At 41.2% G+C, this 25897-nt stretch overlaps 2 protein-coding genes across 5 annotated transcripts in view; one reads left to right on the top strand and one right to left on the bottom strand.

Moving 5' to 3' along the window:
* DYNC2LI1 (dynein cytoplasmic 2 light intermediate chain 1) overlaps positions 1 to 4112 on the top strand; it is a 40255-nt gene extending 36143 nt beyond the window's left edge. Inside the window, exon 13 of the mRNA XM_078444428.2 lies at positions 3812 to 4112. Coding sequence (XP_078300554.2) covers positions 3812 to 3874 — 63 coding nt within the window. The 3' untranslated portion in view covers positions 3875 to 4112. The remainder of the gene's footprint in view (positions 1 to 3811) is intronic.
* Positions 4113 to 6099: 1987 nt separating this feature from the next.
* Positions 6100 to 25897, bottom strand: part of ABCG5 (ATP binding cassette subfamily G member 5) — a 33380-nt gene continuing 13582 nt past the window's right edge. For 2 of the 4 annotated variants that reach the window (XM_060607525.2, XM_078444426.1), the window contains 9 exons: positions 25256 to 25388; positions 23955 to 24094; positions 23066 to 23195; positions 22391 to 22604; positions 22103 to 22308; positions 21182 to 21320; positions 15432 to 15617; positions 8386 to 8498; positions 6100 to 7221 (listed from right to left, as the gene is read on the bottom strand). In XM_060607525.2, the coding sequence (XP_060463508.2) occupies positions 7028 to 7221; positions 8386 to 8498; positions 15432 to 15617; positions 21182 to 21320; positions 22103 to 22308; positions 22391 to 22604; positions 23066 to 23195; positions 23955 to 24094; positions 25256 to 25388 (1455 nt within the window). In that variant the 3' untranslated portion in view covers positions 6100 to 7027. The remainder of the gene's footprint in view (positions 7222 to 8385; positions 8499 to 15431; positions 15618 to 21181; positions 21321 to 22102; positions 22309 to 22390; positions 22605 to 23065; positions 23196 to 23954; positions 24095 to 25255; positions 25389 to 25897) is intronic. The other 2 variants (XM_078444425.1, XM_078444427.1) reach the window with 2 other exon arrangements.

Genomic DNA, 25897 nt, shown 5'->3' with positions numbered 1-25897 from the left:
GAAATGTCTCTCTCTCTCTTGCCCCAACCCTGCTCACACTCTCTCTCCAAAAATAAACATTAAAAAAAATAAAATAAAATTGAAATAGCACATCTTCACTCTATAAAACAATAAAATTCTGATGTGCACAAAGAAGGAATTTAAGCCACCTGCCATTCTAGCACCGAGACATGACGTAATGTTCACATACTGTTTTTGGATTCTCCCGTTTACTTTATGTTGAAGAGGGGTAGTGATTCTTACCTTGCTGTTGGGGAGACAGTTTCATAATATGCTTTTGTTTGTGGGATTATTTAAAAGGTTTTGTTTTTTGTTAAAACATTACATACTTAAAACTTTTCTTGTACCAGAAAAACTCAGAACTATCCAGTCTGAAACCACATAAACATAGGATCTCCCAGGAAAGTGATTAAAAATGGACACTGAATGGGGCACCTGGGTGGCTCAGTTGGTTAAGCATCTGACTTTGGCTCAGGTCATGATCTCCTGGTTTGTGAGTTCGAGCCCCACGTTCAGCTCTGTGCTGACAGCTCAGAGCCTGGAGCCTGCTTCAGATTCTGTGTCTCCCTCTCTCTCTGTCCCTCCCCTGCTTGTTCTCTCTCTCTCAAACATTAAAAAAAGAGAGATGGAGTTCCATATATGCCTAGCTAGTACCATTTGTGATACACAAGTCATGTAAGAATGCAGAAGCTGGTAAATTCATCATGACCCAATACTTAGATTTTCTTAGATTTCCTTCTAGTTTGATAAAGTGGGACACTGTGCAGAATCCAACCTTACACAAGTAGGCACTATAAATGGGATGCCCTAACAACCTCTCAGGTGGGATTTGTAGTGCTGTGTCACTCGGGACAGTCACACTGCTGTGTAACCTGAACACAACCATCCACTGGAGCAGTGACCAGAGTGATTTTCTCAGCACTAGCCTTTCACCTTCAGGGGCCCTAGAATAAGAAAGCAAAGCATTTTATTTAAACATAGTCCACAAGACTTTTGAAAACTGTGTCATGAATAGAGGGTTTCATTGCTGTAGCAAAGTGAGAGGCATGATGTAGAAACAGATGACCTCATGTAACCTTTATTATGTGTGCAATTGACTAAAGATTAGTTGGAAGTCATCGTGAATTAGTATCTAGGAGTCAATGACTTAACTGCTGTTGTTATGTTTATGTCACATAGTTTGATCTCTTTTATTACATTTATATGCACAGGTATTATAAAAGGGCTGGGATGTTTCTCAGCATCATGACTTTTCACATTCAAATCCATCTTCCCTGACCTAAAACCGAAGGAATTTGGAGTGGAGCTGGAAAGCAACCCCACAATACCTAGCATTCTTCACTATTAACACAGCCTATGAAAGAATTTGTCTGTGTTAGGTGAAAATCTAGCCAGTTGTCCTCAGCTCTTTCTTCACGTTGCTGTTTTCTTGCTCTTTTTAAGCTTATCCTGAGAGAGTAAGTGTGAGTGGGGGGAGGGACAGAGAGAGAGGGAGAGAAAGAATCTAAAGCAGATTCTGCACTGTCACTAGAATGCCCCATTCAAAAAAAAAAAAAAAAAAAAAATTTAAAGGGGCGCCTGGGTGGCACAGTCGGTTAAGCATCCGACTTCAGCCAGGTCACGATCTCGCAGTCTGTGAGTTCGAGCCCCGCGTCAGGCTCTGGGCTGATGGCTCGGAGCCTGGAGCCTGTTTCCGATTCTGTGTCTCCCTCTCTCTCTGCCCCTCCCCTGTTCATGCTCTGTCTCTCTCTGTCCCAAAAATAAATAAAAAACGTTGAAAAAAAAAAAAAAAAAAAAAAAAAAGAATGCCCCATTCAGGGTTTAGTCTCACCGTGAGCTCATGACCTGAGCTGAAATCAAGAGTCTGACGCTTAACTACAGCCCCAGTTTTTTTCCTTTGTTCATTTCTTAAATTCCACATGAGTGAAATCATATGGTATTTATCTTTCTCTGACTTGTTTCACTTAGCATTACACTCTCTAGCTCCATCCATGTTGTTGCAAATGGCAAGATTTCATTCTGTCTTTGGCTGAGTAATGTTGTGTATATACCACATCTTTATTTTTTTAATGTTTATATCTGAGACAGAGCATGAGCAGGGGAGGGTCAGAGAGAGAGAGAGAGAGAGAGAGACACAGAATCCGAAGCAGGCTCCAGGCTCTAAGCTGTCAGCACAGACCCTGAACATGGGACTCAAACCCAATAACTGTGAGATCATAACCTGAGCTAAAGTTGGACGCTCAACCGACTGAGCCACCCAGGCGCCCTTAAAACTTTAGAGGTTCTTGAGACAAATTGAAAACCTTTCTTAGTTTTGTGTTCACTTTTAAAATGGCTTTCTAAAATAGCCATGAAGAATTGCAGTATAAGGAAAATCTTACTTCTTCTTCCTTTAAAGAATCATCATATTATTTTGAATTCCTATGACAGCAGTACTGAAGGTCTTGTGGATATGGTGAGTTGTATATCACACCAGTCATTCTTTATTTTCCCTGACATGACCTGTGTGACCAGCCCAATTCTTCTCTCAGTTTGCTGTCTGCAGAAGGGAGGTATCTCTAGCAAAGAATTTTAAACAATGTCCTCACCCTTACCATTGGTAAAAATAATTCAGTGCTTGCAGTTAAAAACAAGATAACTGATTACTGTTTATTCCTTGGGAGTTAAACATCTTTGAACTCTTTGATAACTGATGAACCGAATTAATTTCCTTTAAAAAAAAAAAAAACCAAAACCAAGCTGTAAAGACTACTTTGGAGTTGTGATCTAAAAACTAAGTCTTCAGTTTTAAAAGTTTTAACATTTAAATTGAAACAACTTGAGTACAGGTATGAAAGAGACAATCTGCAGTTTTTCTGAAAATGAGAATGGAATTTTCTTTTCATAGGAACTGTGGACTTCAATTATGTTAGCCAAAGGGCAGTGGTTGCCTTATCTTGCAGAGTAACCACTTTTCGCTCATCTGAAATAATCTACTTTGTACAGTTATTGAGACAAGGAACAGCAAGTAAGAGGCCAGGAGGCAATCCCCTTAGGGATGGTCCCTTTGCATATCAATCATCTCATGCAGGGTATCCACCCATACTGGATTTTATGAATTGTCAAAGTAACATATACTTGTCGTGGGGAAAAAAAAACCTCAAAAGACATAGAAGTATGTAACATAGAAAGTGGAAGTATCCTATCCTCTCTCCACCTATCTGCTTTCTTCGTGTGACACATAGGACTGCGGTTACTTTCGCCAGATGCCCATGAAGCCATGTGCGAATGAGCACTGATGTCTTCCCTTACTGGGAAAGTTGGCTTCATGTGTGCGCCAGTATACACAGTGCAGTGAATATCCTTCTGTTTATGTTCTTGCACTCTTCTCTATTATTCTGTGAGACACGTTTTGAAAGGTACAAGCACTGGGTCAAAGGATATATACATTTTAAATACAGATATTTTGCTGACTTCAACAGTTTTGACAAATAGGAAACAAATAGGAAACAAAAAATAAGATCACTTTTAAAAACTTAAAGTATGACAAATGCATTTAATAGTTGAAAGACAATTTATATGTATATATAGTATGTAATTTCGTCTTTAAGAAGTGGATCTCTAAAGTGTTGCTTAGGCTACACAGAAACACTGAAGACTACATTTCTAGAAAATCCTAATTGTAAGAATTTACAGAATTGTCCAGAAATTTTGAAAATGATAATACCACAAAGGATATACTGTCATATCTAAAAGATGCTAAGGCAGCATTAAGGCGCCTAGTTTAATTTTTAAAGTTTTTCTCTTCAAGTAATACATATTTTTGTTTTAGGAACTGGAACAATACAAAAGAAGTTCCTGCAAGTCTTGGAAACAAATTGAGCTTGATTCTTGAACATAATTCAACTATAGTGTATTTATTTATCCTTTCCCAAATACAAGTAAGTTTATTTTATTAATTAGCTATTATGGTAATAAGTGAAGAAAGTTAAGATGTCTAATTTGTTAAAGGAAAAGTGGAATTTCTTGTATTAGTGCAACTCCCTGGATACTTTTAAGTCTATAAAAAGGGGGAAAAGTTGTGTGATTACATGCAGTATTTTTTTTTAAATAAAAAGAATCTTCTGCCTGCCTCTAATGCGTTTATCTAGTATGTACTCAGTTCAGCATTTATAGGTTTCTGCTTATATGGTTTGAGGACTGTGAAAGCGAGAGCCTTTAGTAACAGTTACGAGTGTGAGTTTAAGCATTTATATTAGACACATTCCTTCTTGAAGTATGTTCTCAGGTATGTCTGATAGGAAACCAGAATCCGGGTCACATGCACAGGTGCTATCATTTAATTCTGAAACACAGGCGCAAGAAGCACCTGAAGTAAACTATTAGCGGGGAGAGAGAGACCACAAAGGAGGGGGTGGGGGGGCGGCAGACAGAGAAAGAGAGAACCCCAAGCAAGCTCCACATGGAGCCTGACGTGGGTCTCAATCCCACAATCCTGGGATCACGACCCAATCCCAAATCAAAAGTCTCAACTGACTGAGCCACCCAGAACCCTCTGAAGTACCTATTTAAAATGCACATTCCTGGAGCTCCTGGGTGGCTCAGTCTGTTAAGTGTCTGGCTCTTGATCTCAGCTCAGGTCATGATCCTGTGAGATTGAGTCCCATATCAGGCTCTGCGCTGACAGTGTGAACCCTGCTTGGGATTCTCTCTCTGCCCCTCCCCCCGCTCACTCTCTCAAAATAAATAAATGAACTTAAATAAAATGCACATTCCTGACTCCCCACACCCAGAGTTCCTGAATCAGTGGGTCTGGAATGGGGTACAGTAATCTGCATTTTTAATCAGCACCTCCAATGATTCTGGCATAGTTATTATGAATATAACTTTTTGAAGAACAGGTAAATTTAAGGAGATATGTTATTAGTAAGCAGGCCAAAGCTTCATGAACTGGTAATAACTGAGATCATTTCCAAGGTGAAAGAGCCTTTACGAAGCTTTCTCGAGCCTATGAATTTGTGTGTCTGCTAGCCAAGTTCAATTTGGAGTAAGCAGAATTATTGTCATTAACCAGGAAAGTCACTGACTCTGTGTTCTTCCCCTTCCATTATAAAATATGTTTGCTCTAATATACCATACCCAGCTTCAAATAAGCACACTAACCCCAAGAACACCAAAATTGATGAGCGGTATCTGAGTGGATAGCAAAATACCTGATCACTGCAGTGAAGTAAGACTTCATCAACTAGTTGCAATGCATGTGGGTCCAGCCCTCTTAACAACAGGGTTTTTAGCATGTTTCTGAAGAACCTCAGTCTTAGCAGCAGACAGGCACCCTGACTGAGTACTGTGGAGAAAGAGCTCCCTTTAATAGTGAACATTATAATCTCAGAAACATCACTGACTTGGTGGGAAGAAACAGCCTATTCCACAATAATAATAGAAATTTCTATTATATAATTTGTCTTACACATCACTGTCCATTTTTGACTTAAGACACAAGACTGTCGCATGTTGAAAGTCATTGTGTTCTTCTAAGGTGGTATCACTAACATTTAATAGCTTGAAGTCACATGCTATGTCAATTTTCCAAATGTTTCTGAGCTAGAATGAAATTCATCTGCATATGAATAGTAGAAATGTTTCCACTTACAGTGCACACCCATATCTTTAGTAAGTTGAAATCAGAGATTTCAAAGGAGGTTCCTGTGGGACTTTCTTTGAACTACTTTAGTAGATTATCATCTCCAGAATTATCTATAACTGATGTGACATATATAATCTGTAAGGTATTATGTAACTATTACACCATAATCATCAGTGTCAAAGACCTTTTACAAAAATTGACAATACTATTCTGGTAATTTGCCAATGTCTCCAGATCCTTAAATACTATTCTAAGAAACAGAATTTTACTATGGTCTCCTTAATGAAATGATCTTTTCTACTATAATGTAAGACATTTCAAATGCTATAATTTACCATTCTTTATAAGTTAGGTCACAGCAATTGAACAAGTTCATGTACTCACTAAGATGGTCTCCCTTGGAGTTACCATGGTAACACTGAGACAGTGTCTTTTCAGACTTGTGCATGAATTACTTGACGATCAATCAGAAAGATAGTACAGAACTCATTTTTAATCATCTATATACATCATTTCATCCCCAAAAATATGTAAAATAAGTGTATTTGTATTTATCAGCATTCTTTCCCTTTACAATTCAAGAATCTGAATTCCACATGTGTAACCTGGTTCTTCTTAGTGTAAATGTTGTGTCAGTTGAACATCTTTTCTGTATGGACTTTAATACCTGCTCTCTAGCCTTAAGATGCCATTACTCAATGCATACACTTTATCTAGTAACATACACAAGTGAAAAGTGGAAAAATAGCAAACTCATCTTTAAAAACATTACCAGAGGTTTGTCTGGTATGTGATGTTCTCAGTTCAGCCCATTCCTAGTTTTTCATTTTAACTACCCCCAAAAAATCACCAGGTGCTCTGTTTCAGGGGTCTTCATCATCCAGCATCTGCCTAACATCCTTTTAATGTGGTTGAGTAACTCAGCCCCCTCATGTAGGTTTTTAAATGATAATGAAAGAATTCCTACCTAATTCTGCATGATGTGTGCTTTAGTCAAACCCACAATTCTCTTTTCTGTTATTTACAGTGAGTGATCATTCACATGTCGTCTTCTTACCAAATCTTGTATCAAGTGTAAGCCTAATTTTTTTTGTTTGTAAGCATAATTTTTTAACATGTATTTTTCTGCATCTGGAACAAAGAAAAATAGTCTCACCAGTCTCCCATAACTTTATGAATTCTTGATATTTACATATCAAGAATTGGACCAGATCAGTCACAATTTCCAAATATCACATGTCCCTGCATCATGACCTGTGTGGATCTGAGGGGCACAGATGGGAGTTTTAATGTTTAAAAGACTTTATATTATCAAGAAACATGTGACTTTCTTAGTTTAGACATTCCAAGTAGTCATGCACATTTGGGGCGTAAGGTCCATTTTTGCAGCAATGTTCTTTACTATCTGCTAATGAGATGATCCCTTACTTTAAAAACAACTATTCCTAGTATAACAAGAACTGGGATAAAGGCATACAAAATCAGAAAGTTTGTCTTGAATCTGGATGTTGCACCTGGGCAGGTTCTCTCAATGAATTGAATTCCTTGAGTGAAGGCACACATTGGATTAGTTGTCACAGAACCATTTGAGCTGCCTGCCAGGAAGATTGACAGTGTCAGATATGATGCTTCCCAGGTAATTTAATCAACAAGTATTTACCAACTGTCTGCTAAGTATCTTTTGTCATGAAAGATATAGGACATTTTAGAGAATCCAGAATTCATTATTAGATGAAGCAATAGTGGGTGCTCTGGGTCCTGGCTTCATTTGAAGATGGAAATGGGTTTGTTTCCATTTGGGGTATAAACTCATTATCATAGTACTGATAAAAATCATGATCTCTTATGATCACCTAGTACTGAATATCCTAAGGTTAGATGTTACCACCTAAAAATATCTAAAATAGCTACTAAATTCTGCCCTGTTCTTTAGCTGTTTTCACAAAGTGGCCTGGGATTTCCATGGCCAGAAGGACCTTACTATGTTCCCACTGCCTCTCATGGGATTAGGAAAACAGACTTTTGCCAAAAATGGCTTTACTCAGCTATATATATATTACATACATTTTAGGAAGGAAGCCACTGCAGTTTGCTTCAATCTGTTCTGTTCAGTAGGTATAGAAACTGACTGCATCCAGAGTATACAGGGGTTTACCTCAGCATACATTAGGTCTATCTTTTTTTTTTTTTTTTTTTGAAGATTTTATTAAGTAATCTCTACACCCAATGTGGGACTCAAATTCACAACCCCGAGATCAAGAGTCACATGCTCTTTTGACTGACCCATCCAGGCACCCCAGGGCTATCATTTTCTACAAACAAAAGAGTGGCCTTAAGCTATTGGCCTTTGACAGGTGACTAACTTGACTTTTATTTTAAAAATCAAAGAAACTGGGGCGCCTGGGTGGCTCAGTCGGTTAAGCGCCCAACTTCGGCTCAGGTCATGATCTCACAGTTTGTGAGTTCGAGCCTCGTGTCGGGCTCTGTGCTGACGGCTCGGAGCCTGGAGCCTGCTTCACATTCTGTGTCTCCCTCTCTCTCTGCCCCTTCCCTGCTCATGCTCTGTCTCTCTCTGTCTCAAAAATAAATAAACATCAAAAAAAATTTAAAAAAAAATCAAAGAAACAGACTTTTATTTCAAAACAGGTTTTAAATCTATTATAAAATATAGATTTTGTTTAAAAAATACATTTCCTCAGGGAATTGCTTCCTCGAAGGAGTATGTAAAAAAAGATTATATTCCAAAATAGAGTACTTACCACAAATGAAATTCTGTCCATAAAACTCATTGACTATAAGAATCTCAGAGCAATATTTTTGGAATGTAAAGTAACTGAGGATTTTAAAAGGAAGGGACATTTCTTCTGTGTTTCTGAAGAGAAAGAAATAGAGATGAAATTCAATAGGCTCTGGTAATAGTCCTACCAAATGAAAAGAAAGACAACCCTCATTTTACATTTCCTGTTATGAATATAGTTTTTATCTCTCATTATAAAAATTGCACTCACTATACAAAACATCAAACAATACTGAGAAGTACAAAGAAATACCACTGCCCAGAAATAACCATGGTTAATATTTTGATGATATATGTAATGTGTGTACGTATGTTTATAAAATTTTACATAATTGGAATCATATTCTTCATGCTCTTTTCTAACCTGCTTTTTTCAACCAAACATATGTCAGACAGCCTTCCAAGTCAGTAAGCATAGCACTCCATCATTTTTAATTATAGCTCGGTGGTCCATTATAGTAGAAACCTTAATTTAACAATCCCCTGATGATGGATTGGTGTCTAATTTTTTTTTTTTGATAAGCACCACTGATATAAACATGAAAGAGAAAACACACCTAACACATCACTTTAAAGGAGGGTATTTGTGATTAAACAAAGATTTGAAGGAGCTAGTGTGTGAAGTGAAAATTAACTGTAAGAGGAGAGGATGGAGGGAGCAAGCAGACACTCATTGTGAAAATGAACTCTGTCCCCTCGGTTCAGTCTATTTCAGGAGAAACTCCATGGTGACCTTATGGCCTCCTTTGTCCACTATATAACTTCTGTCAATCAAAAAATATGTAATAAATTCTATATGCAAGGCACTAGTTCTAAGTGCTTGAGGAATTCAAAAGAAATTTCCCCTAGAGAACTCACAGTGTAATTGGGGACACAGAATATATACCCTTAAGACTATAAAAATACACAGTGGTAAACGATTTGTGCCAAGTATAAAAATCTAGCACCACATGTCCATGACATTCTCATACTTAGTATTTATGGGGTTTTTTTGTTTTTTTTTTTTAACCTATTCTCAAGGGACTCCCAAGCCCCATGACTTTGAGTTACTGGCAATATTCTAAGGCACAAAATTGAATTCGCCAACTTAGAGGCTGCTAATTGGAAAGGACAGGCAGGAATCTGGGGAGGAAGGAGGGAAGAGGAAGGACACTCCAGGAAGGAAGGGTGGCATGAGCACAGGCATGTCAAGGACTGCACATGGGACTCAAGGGCCAGAAGGGCTAGAACAGAGGCTATGAAGCCATGGGAGCTGGGTTTGGAATGACAGCCAGGCCTTTCAGTGAGCTGACACTGAAAGACCATGAAAATAGTGTTTTAAGGTAATTAATGTGGCACCAGCAAGTAGAAGGGGCCAGAATAAGGGCAGATTAGGAAAAGCAGAAAAGCAAAAGGGAGGTTACAGCAGTAGTTCAAGTATGAGATGACAAAGGCCTGCAACAGGATGATGGCATCACAGGCTGATTGCTCAGCTAGCCAGAGGGTTACCTCCTTGAGGTAGGAACCATGTGCCTTCATCTTGCAGTGCACTACACAGGGTGAAATAGAAGTAAAGGCTCCACATGCATTTGTGATTTGACAGCAAAGAAGAAACCCAACAGAAGTTGGTGACTGATCCAGTATGTACACAGTCCAAGGAGAGAGTAGTCATTCATTCATTCACTCAATTCAGCAAATATTTTTTGCCAACCTGTTTGGTTCAAGGCCTTGGGCTGGCCACTGAGAACTATAATGATGAATGAGGCACTGCTGCTGCCCTCAAGAGGATGCCATCCTTTTAAAGGAAGGATGCAAAGAAACTGAATCAGTTATCAAAAGTCTCCCAACAAAGTCATAGGCCAGATGGCTTCCCAAGGGAATTCTACCAGACATTTAAAGAAGAGTTAATACCTGTTCTCCTCAAACTGTTCCAAAAAATTGAAATGGAAGGAACACTTCCAAACCCCTTCTATGAAGCCAGCATTACCTTGATTCTAAAATCAAAGACCCCACAAAGACCCCACTAAAACGGAGAATTACAGGCCAATATCCCTGATGAATCTGGATGCAAAAATTTTCAACAAGATACTAGAAAATTGAATTCAACAGTACATTAAAAGAATTATTCACCATGATCAAGTGGGATTTATTCCTGGGTTACAGGGCTGGTTCAGTATTTGCAAATCAATCAACATAAGACACCACATTAATAAAAGAAAGGATAAGAATCATATGATCCTTTCAATAGATGCAGAAAAAGCATTTAACAAAATACAGCATCTTTCTTGATAAAAATCCTCAAGAAAGTAGGAATAGAAGGAACATACCTTAACATCATAAAAGCCATATATGAAAGGCCCACAGCTAATATCATCCTCAATGGGGAAAAACTGAGAGCTTTCCCCCTGAGATCAGGAACACGACAGGATGTCCACTCTGACCACTGTTGTTCAACATAGTACTGGAAGTCCTAGCCTCAGCAATCAGACAACAAAAAGAAATAAAAGGCATACAAATCATCAAGGAAGAAGTCAAACTTTCACTCTTTTCAGATGACATGATACTCTACATGGGAGACCCAAAAGACTCCACCAAAAAACTGCTAGAACTGATACAAGAATTCAGCAAAGCTGCAGGTACAAAATCAGTGTACAGTAATCAGCTGCATTTCTATATGCCAGTAATCAATCAGCAGAAGGAAATATCAAGGAATCAATCCCATTTACAGTTGCACCAAATACTATAAAATACCTAGGAATAAACCTAACCAAAAGTAAAGGATCTGTATGCTGAAAACCATAGAAAGTGTACGAAAGAAACTGAAGATGACACAAATAAATGGAAAAACATTCCATGCTCATGGATTGGAAGAACAAATATTGTCAAAATGTCAATCTACACATTCAGTGCAATCCCTATCAAAATAACAACAGCATTCTTTACAAAGCTAGAGCAAAAAATCCTAAAATTTGTATGGAACCAGAAAATATCCCAAATAGCCAAATTAATGTTGAAAAACAAAACTAAAGTGGGAGGCATCACATTTCTAGACTTTATGCTGTATTACAAAGCTGTAATCATCAAGACAGTATGGTACTGGCACAAAAACAGACACCTAGATCAATGGGAGAGAATACAGAACCCAGAAATGGACCCACAAATATATGGCCAACTCATCTTCAACAAAGCAAGAAAGAGTATCCAATGGAAAAAAAGACAGCCTCTTCAGCAAATAGTGCTGGGAAAACTAAACAGCGACATACAAAAGAATGAAACTGGACCATTTCCTTACACCATATACAAAAATAAATCCAAAATGGATGAAAGACCTAACTGTGAGACAGGAAAGTCATCAAAATCCTACAGGAGAAAACAGGCAGCAACCTCTTTGACCTTGGACGCAGCAACTTCTTACTTGACATGTCTCCAGAGGCAAGGGAAATAAAAGCAAAAATGAACTACTGGGACCACTTCAAGATAAAAAACCTTCTGCACAGCTAAGGAAACAATGAACAAAACTAAAAAGCAACTGAAGGGATGGTAGAAGATATTTGTAAATAACATATTAGATAAAGGGTTAGTATCCAAAATCTATACAGAACTTCCCAAACTCAACACCCAAGAAACAAATAATCCAGTGAAGAAATGGGCAAAGGACACAAATACACATTTTTCAAAAGAAGACATCCAGATGGCTAACAGACACATGAAAAGACGCTCAACATCGCTCATTGTCAGGGAACTACAAATCAAAACCACAATGAGATACTACCTCACACCTGTCAGAATGGCTAAAATTAACAACTCAGGAAACAACAGATGTTGGTGGAACCCTTGTTCACTGCTGGTGGGAATGCAGATTGGTGCAGCCACTCTAGAAAACACTATGTAGGTTCCTCAAAAAATTAAAAATAGAACTACCTTATGACCCAGCAATTGCACTACTAGGAATTTATCCAAAGGATACAAAAATGCTGATACAAAGGGGCACATGCATCCCAATGTTTATTGCAGTGCTATCAACAATAGCCAAATTATGGAAAGAGACCAAATGTCCATTGACTGATGAATGGATAAAGAAATGTGTGTATGTATATGTATATATTATATATAATATATGTATGTATATTATGTATGTACATTATGTATGTATATATAATATATACATCTTTACCACATCTACACACACACACACACACACACACAGGAATACTAGTCAGTGATGAAAAAGAATGAAATCTTACCATTTGCAACAATGTGGATGGAACCAGAATGTATTATGCTAAGCGAAATCAGAGAAAATCAAATACCATAATTTCACTCATATGTGGAATTTAAGAAACACAACAGATAAACATAGGGGAAGGGAAGGAAAAATAAGATAAAAACAGAGAGGGAGGCAAACCATAACAAAGTTTTAAACACAGAGAACAAGCTGAGGGTTGCTGGAGGGGAGGTGGGTAGGGGTATGGCCTAAATGGGTAATGGGCATGAAGGAGGGCACTTTTCAGGATGAACACTGGGTGTCAAATGTAAGAGATGAATCACTGGGTTCTATTCCTGACACCAAGACTACACTGTATTATAACTAACTTGAATTTAAGTTAAAAAACAAAACAAAACAAAACAGAGGTGTCTGGGTGGTTCAGTCGGTTAAGTGTCTGACTCCAGTTCAGGTCATGATCTCACAGCTTGTGAATTCAAGCCCCACGTCAGGCTCTGTGCTGACAGCTCACAGCCTGAAGCCTGCTTCAGATGCTATGTCTCCCTCTCTCTCTGCCTCTCCCCCCCACTCATGCTGTCTCTCTCAAAAATAAATAAACATTAAACAAATTAAATTAAAAAAAAAAAAAAAATGAAGGAAGGCTGCAACCTAAGCGGCACTTGACAGGCTCCCAGAGAGCTGATCTAGCCAAGGGACCAGCAGAGAGGCTTCGTGCAGGTGGCAAACGGAGACAAATGGATCCATGAAAGACACAGGAGGACAATCAGGCTACATTATAGAAGCCCCTGGAGTACTTTAGAGAGGAAGGAAACATAGATCTAAATTTACTGACATGGGACTGTCCAACATTATACTGTTAAATGCATCCTTAACTCCTCTACAACAGCATAAGCTCATTTCTTTTTTTTTTTTTTTTTTTAACATTTATTTATTTTTGAGACAGAGAGAGACAGAGCATGAACGGGGGAGGGGCAGAGAGAGAGGGAGACACAGAATCGGAAGCAGGCTCCAGGCTCTGAGCCATCAGCCCAGAGCCTGACGCGGGGCTCGAACTCACGGACCGCGAGATCGTGACCTGGCTGAAGTCGGACGCTTAACCGACTGCGCCACCCAGGCGCCCCAGCATAAGCTCATTTCTATTAAAGATTATATAAAAGTCTAACAAGATACACAACAAAATTTAACTGAAGGTTGCAATACTTCAGGTAACTTTTAGTCTTCCTTATGCACTTCTGTATTGTGTACATTTTTTCCCCCAAGAACGTGCATTATTTTGTAAGCAGAAAGAACAAAGCTATTTCTGTTTGTGTTTAAAGGAGGAGACAGCCAAAAATGGAACTGTTGCGGGCAGTCAGTCAGGAAAGGTGATGACTTGGAAAAACGAACTTTATGATTAGGAGGTTGATGTGGTCCTTGAAGAGCAGATTTTCATTTCAGTGATGGGAGTGGAACCCAGGTGAAACCTTGGGATATTGAGGTTTTGCAAAAAGCCCCAGAGTCTTTGGTAATGTTGGCCACTGCCTCTCTTTCAAACAATGAATTCCCTTTTCCAACAAACCAAATACACAAAATAGTGCCAGACGGACTGGAATATGTAATGATTCAAATATTCAAGTGGAGATCCTGCCCAAGGTGGGTCTATACCTTGCTGGCTTGATTGCATACCCTTGGGGTGATTTGACTTGAGCATTTTTTATAGATGCTAACAATCCACTTAAGCAACACAAATACAGTGTAATAATGGTGGTGTAAAAATAATCCTCTTTGATCAAAACCAGCTCACTTCACTTTGTAACACTTCACTTTCTAGAACTCACTACAGCTTATGAAGTGTCTTCCTGTTGATTATCTCATTTGCTCCTCATACTCCCCTGAGGAAGGTGGGACCAAGATCATTAGTTTCCTTTATTAAGTGAGGAAACTTAATGTAGATAGAAGTGACTTGCCCACGTGGCAGCTAAGTGCTTAGAGGAAATCTCTAACTCCGGGCAGCCTTGCTCTCCAGGGAGCCGCGTGTGGCCTGTGAGTCTTCACAGTGGTTTGACTGGAGCAAAGTTAAGTATGAGGTGAGTTTAAGTCAAAGAAGCAACCACCGTCACATGTCCTCAGGGACCCGTAGTGTACTTACAGGTCCTGCTCACATTACCTGCCTGGGACTACTGGCACCCTTCAAAAAATTTTCACCCTTTCTGCTACTGCTTTTTTAAAATGTATGTATGTGTGTATATATACTTCTTGCTTATAAAATGATGTTTATTATAGAAATTTACAAAATAAAGGAAAATATGAAGAAAAAATATTACCAGAGATAATTTCTGTTAACATTCAGCGTGTGTCATCTATTCCTAGTATTTTCTTGATCGGTCCTTTATCACACAAGCTCTTATCTGACTGTTCTTACTTCTTAAAAGAAACTGGGAACTGAGAACCAGAATAGAGACTCCACAGTGCCAGGGCAAAAATGGATTAAATGCATGCTATTTAGCTTGCAATACAGGCAGGGAGTTTTTCTGGAGGATGGATTGGTTTTCCTCCTCTTGTTACTACATGTGAATCAAATACGGATAACATGCCTCAACTGTCATTTCCTGATCCTCAGTGTGAAGACACTTTACTGAACAAATAGTAAACAGTTCAAGGTCTAAATAACAATGGTAAACAAGCACTATAAATACTCCAGACCACAAGGTGGTACCTTTAGCCAGTATCACATAGCTCTCCTCTGGAATGCCTTATAACGTCATTATCAAGTGACCATTAACAACAAATCATCCATGAAAATCCTTTGAATTGTTGTATCTTACCTTATTAATCCAGATCCTACAAATATCCCAGCAACAGAGAGCAGAGCCACCATGCTATTGACCACATTTGGGTTTTGGACCATACCAAGTAGCACAAGACTTAGAAATTCACCGATCAAGTGGGGAGCCAAGAGAGCAGCAGAGAAATACCCAAATCTGGCAACCTCAGGATATAAACCCAGAGTCCTAGAAAAACATAAAATCTTTAGTTTCCTCTCCAAGGGTTATCTAATAAAAATATCACACTTGCCTTCTACAAATAAGTTCATGGTGGTTAGTGGGTGGGAAGCGTTTGGAGGGTAAGACAAACTCCCCTTGGAAAGGCCTTTTCGAAACACAGCCAACATCTGAGACCATTCATTACCACACATTGTTTCTGTTGGCTCCAACTCAGTGTGCCACCTTTTCCAGCTCCTTCAGTTCTCACAGGAAAATATTAATACTTAGACAATGGTCGCAACTAGTGCAATAAATAGGGTTGTTGAACTCTCCAGGCTTCTCCATAATTAACCATGTTCTGCCTAGTTAGCACTGCTCCTACTCTAGGTAGCCTACTTTCCCAGGCTCACTCCATGGGCTTCTCTGCCCCTCCATCCCTGCACTTCATCCCCATCATGTGGGGTTGTTGCCCACGTGAAAACCCTTTGCTACCTCCATTGACTCTATTCCATTCTTGTCTTTTATTCTACCAGCCCCTTCCACTGATTTGATCTTCATTTTCATAAACACACTTCCCTATATCCATACTCCTTAACTCTTACATTCCTTCCACTACATACATTTCCCCTGGTGATAGCATGTCCTCAACAACCATTAGACATGGCTGCCCTTTCTTCCATTTGTAGAGTAAGGAAAAGGAGTTGGCATGTCTTATAAGCATGCCTGCTTACCACTCTTCAAGGCCTTCCATCCTTATACAAATCACGAGGTTTGCTTATACTGTTAATTCTCTTTCCCCGTGTAATCCTTTGTGGCTTTTACAACATTCTCTCACCTTTGAGGATTTTATAGCATCTGGACCAGGGTCAGTCTTTGCACTCCTGTCCACTATCATTATCCTCAAGGTCTTTAACCTTCTTGATGAACCACCAACATCAGTGCCTCCTAATTAGGTAACCTGATCAATTCCAGTGGTTCCATCCACCTAATCTTCATTATTCATCATGTCTTAAACTTCAATGTTACTCAAAACTGTTCTACTTCCAAAATTTCAGATTCTAAAAGTGCTCTCTCAGGGCACCTGGGTGGCTCAGTCGGTTAAGCGGTCCGACTTTGGCTCAGGTCGTGATCTTGTGGTCCGTGAGTTCGAGCCCCGCGTCGGGCTCTGTGCTGACAGCTCAGAGCCTGGAGCCTGTTTCAGATTCTGTGTCTCCCTCTCTCTGACCCTCCCCCATTCATGCTCGGTCTCTCTCTGTCTCAAAAATAAATAAACGTTAAAAAATAAAAATAAAAATAAAAAAATAAAAGTGCTCTCTCTGATCATGGCATCCCTCCTGTCTCCTGTTTCCCCTAAGCCCTCATTGCCTCAGATCCTTACCTGCTTCTGCTATTCTTTGCCTTCCCAATCCCCACACCTGGGAGCCCTGTTATTTCACTTAGGTTCTCTCCCTGTAGGTGTGCTGTCAGGGCGTAATCCTGTACTAATCAGATCCACTATGCCTCAGCCGGCCCCAAGACCCCTTACTTTTTCTCATTGCTTATTGGGTTCCAATAACACTTCCCTCATGGCTAATATATACCTGTATTTTAAATTATCTCCCCAATTTCAAACTCTCTCCAGTGCTCAGCAGATGGAATCCTCTCCCATTTTATGAATTTCTTGCTAACTTTATCTTCCCTATTTTTTATCTTCCATGTATTGTGCTCATTCTTTCTCTTTTCCCCCTATCATTGCCAAGTTGATCCTATCTACTTGCTCCTTGATTTCATGTTTCCTGATTCCACTATCCCTAACCTGCTCTACTCTGGAAACGTGATCTGTGACTTATCCTATTTTGCTATAGTTTCATCTATTCTCGATCTAATGGTTTTTCCAGATGGTGTTATTTACCATATCCTGAAATATCAATTCCCTGAGCCTGATAACCATGTGAGCAAATTGCCTTCCCTTCATCCTACCCTACACCACCAAGCTTCCCAAGCAGCATCTGCTTCTTCCATCTCTTGGAAGCAAGAGCTTCCAAGCAGCATCTTCTTCTTACTTGTTCCCTTGTAAATCTGACTTGCACCTCCACCAACCTATTGAAGCTTGTTTTTGGAAGACTGCCAATGACATCCTAATCTGATGCTTCATCTCCTCGAACCCCTGCAATATGAATGAGTTTACTACACTTCCTTGAAATGCTCTCCTCCCTTGGTTTCTCTGATGCTGCCTGGTCCTGTTACTCCTTCTACCTCCCTGATCACCCTTCTGTTTCCCACACTCTAAAGGTGCCTCCTAAGGTTTGCACTTGGGGCACCTGGGTGGCTCAGTCACTTAAGCGTCCGACTTCAGCTCAGGTCATGATCACACGGTTCATGGGTTGGAGCCCCATGTCGGGCTCTGTGCTGACAGCTCAGAGCCTGGAGCCTGCTTCTCGGATTCTGTGTCTCCCTCGCTCTCTGCCTCTCCCCCACTAATGCTCTGTCTCAAAAATAAACATTAAAATGTTTTCAAAAAAATAAATAAATAAATAAGGTTTACACTCAAGACTACCTTCTCCCCTTCCAGTATTCTCTCCTATAAAATTTATTCCCAGGCCTTTACTCTTATTCCTCTTTTTCTTTCTGCTGTAGCCTACCACCAAAACCTCAGCATGACGTGTCTCATCTGATGTCCTGTAGCATACCAGATGCAACATGTTCAAAACCAAGTCCGTGCTCTTTCCTGTCAAGATGCTGTCACCATCCCATTCCCTCAGATGGAAAACTCAGGCATTCTCTATGACTTTCTTTACCACCAACAAATCCATGGTTTCTAAGCCCATTTGATTCTACTTTCCTAGTATTTCAAAGTGAATCCCCTTTTGTTGCCACTGCTCCTCTCTTCAGTAAGGCCTCTGCCTTTCCCATAGGCTGCTGCCGAGGCTCCAGAGTCTCTGCCCTAACTCCAGTCTGCTGCCAAAGCGGGCCAGCCTCACCCTCCAGAGTCCATCACAGATGGGTCACTCGCTGGTTCAGACTTCTCTCCTATGTCCCATCCCATTATCAAATCCACTTCAGCTCCTTAGCCTGGCATTCACCACCTCACCAGAGGGGCCAGTCAGATCTTTCACTACTCTTTATAATCCTTCATTCCCACAGCACAACTGCATCTTTTCTCTGGAAAGGTTTTATGTCGTTTTGCTCCTGAACTTACGCCCCTGCTCTTTCTTTTCCTGGAATGCCCTTGCTCCCTTTTCCATCCATTGGAATTCTGCTCATCTGTCCTCCAAGAGTTTTGTCCTCCAAGAGTTGTCCTCCAAGAGTTGCTCTCCCCGCTCAAACAAATCGGCTCTTGGTCTCCTTTGTAATTGGCTGGGATGGGGAAGATACCCCATCTGTACCTCAGTTTGCTCACCTACAAACAAGGATAGGTATAGTACCACCCTTATAGAATGATTGAAAGGATTACATGAATTGGTATATTTAAAGCTCTTAGTGCCTGACATAAAGCAAGTGCTCAGTATGTGTTAGTTGTTGTTATTATTGTTATATTCCTCAACATAGTGACTGTGCTTCTTTATAACACTAATCTTAACACTTTCTTGAATAAAAGTCATCTGGAGATTTATGTCCACAATCCATCATATGAAATGCTTTAGGGCCAGATGTATTTTGGAATGTGGCGATTTACAGATTTTGGAAAGTCTGTACACTGCACAGACCATACTTGTCACAGTGGGATTAGGGACTCCACCTGTAACCAAGCACATTAATATTTCTGCTGAACAGGAGTGTTTATGTAGGAAAAGTACAGAGAACATCGTGTGGGTTCACATCTGATTTTGCCACTGAGTTCATGTCAGCATGTTGCTAGAAGAGTTACAAATACATTCTGACTTTCAGAGATGTTTAACTTTCAGAATTGCAAGCCTGAGGGCAGCACCTCCTGTTCATTCCTCTTTGAGTCTTCTGTTGCACCTAGTATTGTGCTGGCTAAGCTGGTGCTTAGTAGGCATTCATTTAATCGAAGTGTTTGCTATGTTGCTAACAGCATGCTACCACTGGAAATGATTCTGACTTTCTATATCTGACTTTAATCAAAAATAGTCCTGACCTGTATGCTTACACTTCCCTGTTTTCTTAAATCTTACAGAACTTTCTCATGGGCAGTTTTTCAAAGACTGTATGGTCTTCAAGATCAGTGCTTCACACATTTTAAAGTGCACATGAACCACCAGGAGGATCCTGTTAAATGCAGAATCCGATTCAGTAGCTGGGCCTGAGATTCTACATGTTAAACAAGTTCAAAAGCAAGGCTGACACTGGTCTGTGGGCTACACTGAGTAGCAAGAGTCTAAATTACCGAGGTCTTCAATTTTCAGCCAACCCTGATTTACTCAAAAATGATCAGGTTGTAAACGATCTGTTCCTGGATCATTCAGCCTGAACTAGACAGGCTCATGGTTTATTTACATCAAGGATTAGAGTCAACATGTTCCTGAGTGTCAGAGAATGAGGCTTCATCAGGTCCAGCAGGGAGGCCCCATGGTCCCTGCCATCGCCCTCAGCGGGGAGCCCAATCTGCTAACTCAGAGCAAGTGGCTTTGCCTCTGTCACTCTCCAGAGTGATACCAACTTCTAAGCACCTGCACCAAGACCTTCCCAGTCCTCATCTGGGAGCTCAAACTAACTAGGCCCTGGTTTATCTTTTACCTATGTATCACTTAATTCATAGTTATTATTGGTATTACATATCATGGGTCTGAATACTGGCTACGTTAGGAGCACCTATAATTATTCAGGCAGTCATGAATCCCGTGGCCTGAAGACAACATCTCAAGACTGCCTGAAGTTCTCCTGGGATGACAAGCTGGGCACATTTACACTACTAGAGTCACAGAATACCAGGTAATGCCCCCATCTTTTCTTATGGGAAAGCCACAGGGATTAGGAAAGATACCTCTCCCTATGATGATAAATCATGCAAATAACTACACATTTTCACATTTATATCTTTTAAAAGCTCTAAGAAACAAACAAAAAAAAACAAACAAAAAGAAGCATTGTCTATAAGCCATCAATCAAAATCTAACAGCATCAGGGATGCTTCATGGCTCCTCAGTGCCTCTTCCCATAGTCATTCTTCCATTGCTCAAACCCCCTCACACCAGTCCAACTGTGATGTCACAGGTGGGTCAGTGGAAACGTCAGGCAGAGTTGCTGTTCCAGCTGACAGGTGCTCGGAAGCCTTGCTTAATGTTGAGCCACGCTTAACAGCTGCTTGTCACCTCTCCCCCCCACCCCCCCCACACCCCCCGGCATCCCAGCTACTTAAGAGCGATCTTCTCTGGCCAGGCCCTGCAGGAGATGTGGGACATGCCTGTCCCTGGCACATGTAGTCCTGCTGATCTGCTCTCAGGTCCCATGCAGCCCCCAGCTGGGTTCTTTTATTTGTCCTGAAGGACAGGACATTGTACTAGACACTGATGGGCAAAGACAGACCCCCCAGGGCCAAGAGCAAGGAGTTGTCCACCCTGGAGCTCCCCCTCCATTGGTCCCAGTGGCCATCTGGGACTCCCCAGGAGGCCTGGCCCAGGGGGACTAAACACCTTTGAACAACCCCTTACCAATAGCACACACTGCTGAACATCATGGTTGCAATGACACTGAAGGGGAGGACGTGCAGCACATAGGCCAGCAGCATCTGCCACTTCTGGTACAGGCCGTCTTGGCTCTCCTGGTCACTGACAGCTCGCAGCACAGGAACTGGGCATGGAAAGCAGGTTTCAGAACAGCTGGCCACCACACAGCTAAGGAAGGAGGGCTAGCCAAAACTAAACCTGAGGCTGTACAGTGGGAACCAGCCGGGGCTCCCTAGTCCTGGAAAGGGGAACCTGCCATCCACAGAACTATAAATACCTTCCACCACAGAAATCTACTCTACTTGAATTACAGTATGGTTGCAAAGGCTGTCCTAATTTATTTCCTTCTAAAATCAAAGGAAGGGTGTCACAAATTCAAGAACACACGTGCAAAACGGTCATGAATGATGTGAGGTACTTTGTCCTCTTTTTGTGCAGGGTTTTGGCACAGAACATCAGGCAACTAGGTATTGCTTCTGGATTATCTGAGTTTTAAAATTAGGTGCTGGCTATCCTAAAATAGTCTCCAAAAAGAATTTAATGGTGCAAAGTTGGCAGGTATCTGGGTTCCCAGGGGCTGTACATCCTAATGGCCGAGAAAGGGATAACAGGGATGATCTTTTTTAAAAAAAACCCTTCCCAAACCCTGCCCCATCAGCAGCTCATAATTTCATGTTTCCCTGGATCCTTAGACCCTCAGAGATCTACTTGGTGAACTAATTCACACTAAGATATCAGTAACTTAGTAGTTACCATTCCCCAGGGAGAGAATCTGGAGAGGGCCAAGTTTAGCTCAGCAAAATACCCTTATAATCATGGAGTCTTGCAAGGTGCCAGCTGGAGAAGGGAGATATTCAGGAAGAGAGGAAGTGCCCCCCCCCCCCAGCCCTAGGCACAGGCACGTACACAGATTCACAGCGTTGAGCATGCCTGTATATGGGGTGGCACCTACAAACTGGTATAGAAGACCCACGCGATCCTGGACAGCACCCTTCAGCACATCGTTCTGGACCCGCAGAAGATAGAAAACGACGAACAAACCCATGATCAGATTCTGAACAAGACGCATAATCACTGCCAGCTTATTTCTCAGTAAGTTTCTTGTCACTCTCCTGAAAACCAAACAGCCCTGTTTTAATTCCTTTTCTTTCACTGGTGGATGCCTAACCACCTAAAATGGGCTGAGGCTCTTACCTTAAGAGAACACCCAGTTTAGAGAGAGCTCCAGGAGAATCTTTGGTTTTAAACGGAACCGTTGACAATGTTTTCAGGTGTTTTGCTCTTTCAATATTCTCCAAGGTTTTGTGATAAATTGCTGATTCTTTGTAGGCAGATTCAATCATCTGGACTCTCTTGTAGGTTTCCATTTCCCGTTCTTTGCTTTGAGTATCCACGGATGTCAGGTCCACTAATTTTTTCCCAAAAGAAATGGCCCATGAGTTTTTAAATGCAAATATATGCACAATGGCTTATAATACATGTTTCATCATTGATTCAGGAGTACTAGCCCACCTATAAAATCAAAATATTTTCTGTTCATGCCCACCTATAAAATCAGAATTCTTTTAAAGTTACCTGCAAGGCCTTGAGGATTCAACTGAGGCTGTCTGTGAGAATTTAGAAGCTCAGCTATTTTTCTCTGACAAAGTGGACATGCACCCATTTAAGAGAGATCTCCCACCTCAGTCTGACAGGTCATCTATCAGATGGTAAGTTAAGGGACCCAGCCAAACTAATTCCTTAAAGAGTGAAAACACCGAAACAAAAACAAGAATAAAATCCACCAGTGCTGTTGACATCCAGGCAGAAATCTGAGATGGTTAAGTTTAATAAACATTCATGATGGGAAAGGTGAAAAAAAAAACTTACTATAAAAGTCAAAAGGGTTTGAATGTTCAGGACAAGGGTAATTGCAGCCATTGAAGAAATCAAGCATTTCCACCGGTGTCCCACAGAAAACCAGCTCTCCACAGCTCAGAATGGCGATTTTATCAAAGAGCTGATTGGAAAATAGATGGTATTAGTGTATAATCAGGTTACCATATTCTTCAGGAGAGTAAATTTCCAAGCAGTGAGTCCTTGATTATCTTAGCCATGCATCATATTCTTATTGTGTCCACTGGAGACACACAGAGCATGTCCCATTTTTTTCAGCTGGGGTTGCTCCTGTGCACAATGCTGCATCCGGCCTGGGCCCAGCATCACATCTGGGGTGGAGGAGAACTCCTGGAGCTGGCCAGTGGACCTGGGTCTGAGTCCTAGTCATGCCACTGAGTGAGTGACCTTGGACAAGATGTCCATGTGTTTAATCTCAGATCCTTGTCTACAAGAGGCAAATAACAGCTCCTGGGAAAGTATCCTGGGAAGTATCCTGGGAAGATGAAGTGAGATTTTTGGAAGGAAATCTATATGATTCAGTGGAAAGACACAGCTTTTGAAGCCAACTGGACCATGAATGCCACTTCCAGCTTTTTTACTGTGTGGTATTGACTAAATTTGGCATCATTTCTAAGGCTCCCTCTTCTCTATTAAGTGACAGTACAGATGCCCACCTCATAGGACTGTTGTGTGGACTAAATGAGCTAGTGCACAGAAGGTATTTGGTACATGGTAGGTGCCCTTCCTATATCAGGAAGCCCATACTGGTTCCAATTGCTCTGGTTGACAAGTACTAATCTCTCCCTCATGATCCCCATCTCAACACACTCATCTACCCACCCCTGATGAGTTAAGCAGGAACAAGAGACGTCCCTCTCACCTGAAAGAGCTCAGAGCGTGGCTGGTGGATGGTGATAATCACAATGTGGTTCCTGCGAGCCAGCTCTGCCAGGAGGACAACGATCTGATTTGCTGTCATGCAGTCCAGACCTGTGGTGGGCTCATCAAACAGCATGACCTCTGCAGGCAAGGAAGGGTCAGGTTTCTGAGTCACTGATGAGCCTGGGCTTTGGGCTCTAAACTCAGAATTTTGAATAGTTCTTTATGGAGATGTCTCATCCCATCTTACTCCATCCAAATAGTATGCTGTGAGGAGTACCTGCATGTAAACCGGCTTTCAGCCCGAGCCCAAGACACAGAACCTGACCTAGTAAGACCCAACTCCCAGCTGCATAGCACATTTTGGCTTTAATCCTTGAGGGAACAGGGCAGAAACAAGATCAGCCTCTCACATGGTACTGTGGACTGTTGGGGCTCTGTCCAGAGGACCAATGACAAAGCACGAGGGCTGGTGAGCAGGCACCAAGTTGTTTTCAAAAGGTTGAGAGGAGGCTGGTTAAAAAGACATAACCTCACTTTATGTGGAGCACTTTCCAATACTGACACGGTTTCTGTGCTGCAAAAAACTCTGACCCATACAACAAAGTCCGAGGTGGGACAGGGGCTTAGATTCTTTAGAGAGTTTAAATGTGGTTCTTTCTACCTAAAAAGTGAGATGGGCTGTTAAGAACATCTCTCTTCCTTGTCTTCTAGTGATCAACCACCATCTGAAGAGCAGGCAGTCTTAGTCTGCCTCAGTGTAGTATCCAAATGTAGTATGTCCTCTTCTAGGGGCATGTAAGTGCTGAGGTTCCCCCAGTGGCAGGGAGAATGACCAAACTCAGCAGGAGAGGCAGGTGACTGGCTACCTCATCTTGATACTTCTCCCTCCAAAATACACACTTTTTTGTGTATCAAAGTCCTGCTTTAATTCCTGCCATTTCATTAGTACCTCTAGTCACACCAAAACTCACTGGTTTTCCACAGCACACACAGTGGTGCTGCTCTAGTAAGAAGTTAGGATGGACAGGCCAGGCCCATGTGTTCATGGAAGACCTTCACTGCACATTAAAACACAAATGCAGTGTTTCCAAGTCTAAGAGCTGTTTTGTACTCAGATGGTGGAATGGCATCAGGAACTACATAGTATTTCCAAAGAAACTGGGTCCCTGGTTTGATGTCAGGGACGTCAGTTCCACACAAACCTCTCTGCAAATGGAGACTATGAAAAAAGGGACCGAAAACGTCTCCAGACCTATGGAAGATGAGCAGCAGCCGGTAGTAGTTCTGAGTTCCACTTACTGGGATCCTGGAGAAGCTGGGCTGCGATGGAGACCCGGCGCCTCTCGCCATTGGAAATTCCCCCAAGGTTGTAATTGCCAATCAGTCGATCTGCCACGTGGCTCAGACTCAGCTCTACCATGACTGCATCCACCTGTTTGAGACACAAAGTCCCAGAAGGCTGGTCTGCTGGGCTGCTGCCCTAATTCATGGCCTGAAGGTGGCATGGGAGAGGCAACACACTTCCCGGGAGTGCTCAGCCACTTTCACCACACTCTAGGGAGAACATGCCTATTATGGTAAAATTCAATTTGGTCTAAATCATAATACATGTGTCAGATTAGAACAAATAATAAAACTGTTTTTTAAAAGTCTCTAGAGCAACAAAACTGTTTACATTTGTTTCAGGGAAATTCACCAGGAAACACTGGAGACTTCACTGGACTCCTATTTTCACAGAAATCGTTTTTTTAATTTTTTAAATGTTTATTTTTGAGAGAGAGAGAGAGAGAGAATGAGACTGACTGGGGGAGGGGGAGAGACAGAGGGAGACACAGAATCCAAAGCAGGCTCCAAGTTCTGAGCTGAGAGCACAGAGCACAACATGGCGTTCGAACTCACGAACCAGAAGATCACGACCTGAGCTGAAGCTGGATGCTTAAC

Source organism: Panthera onca, chromosome A3 (assembly GCF_046562875.1).
Source record: "Panthera onca isolate mPanOnc1 chromosome A3, mPanOnc1 haplotype 2, whole genome shotgun sequence".
In the NCBI taxonomy this organism is placed as follows: domain Eukaryota; kingdom Metazoa; phylum Chordata; class Mammalia; order Carnivora; family Felidae; genus Panthera; species Panthera onca.
Note: the sequence above shows the minus strand (reverse complement) of the source record. Positions and strands in the feature narration are given on the sequence as shown.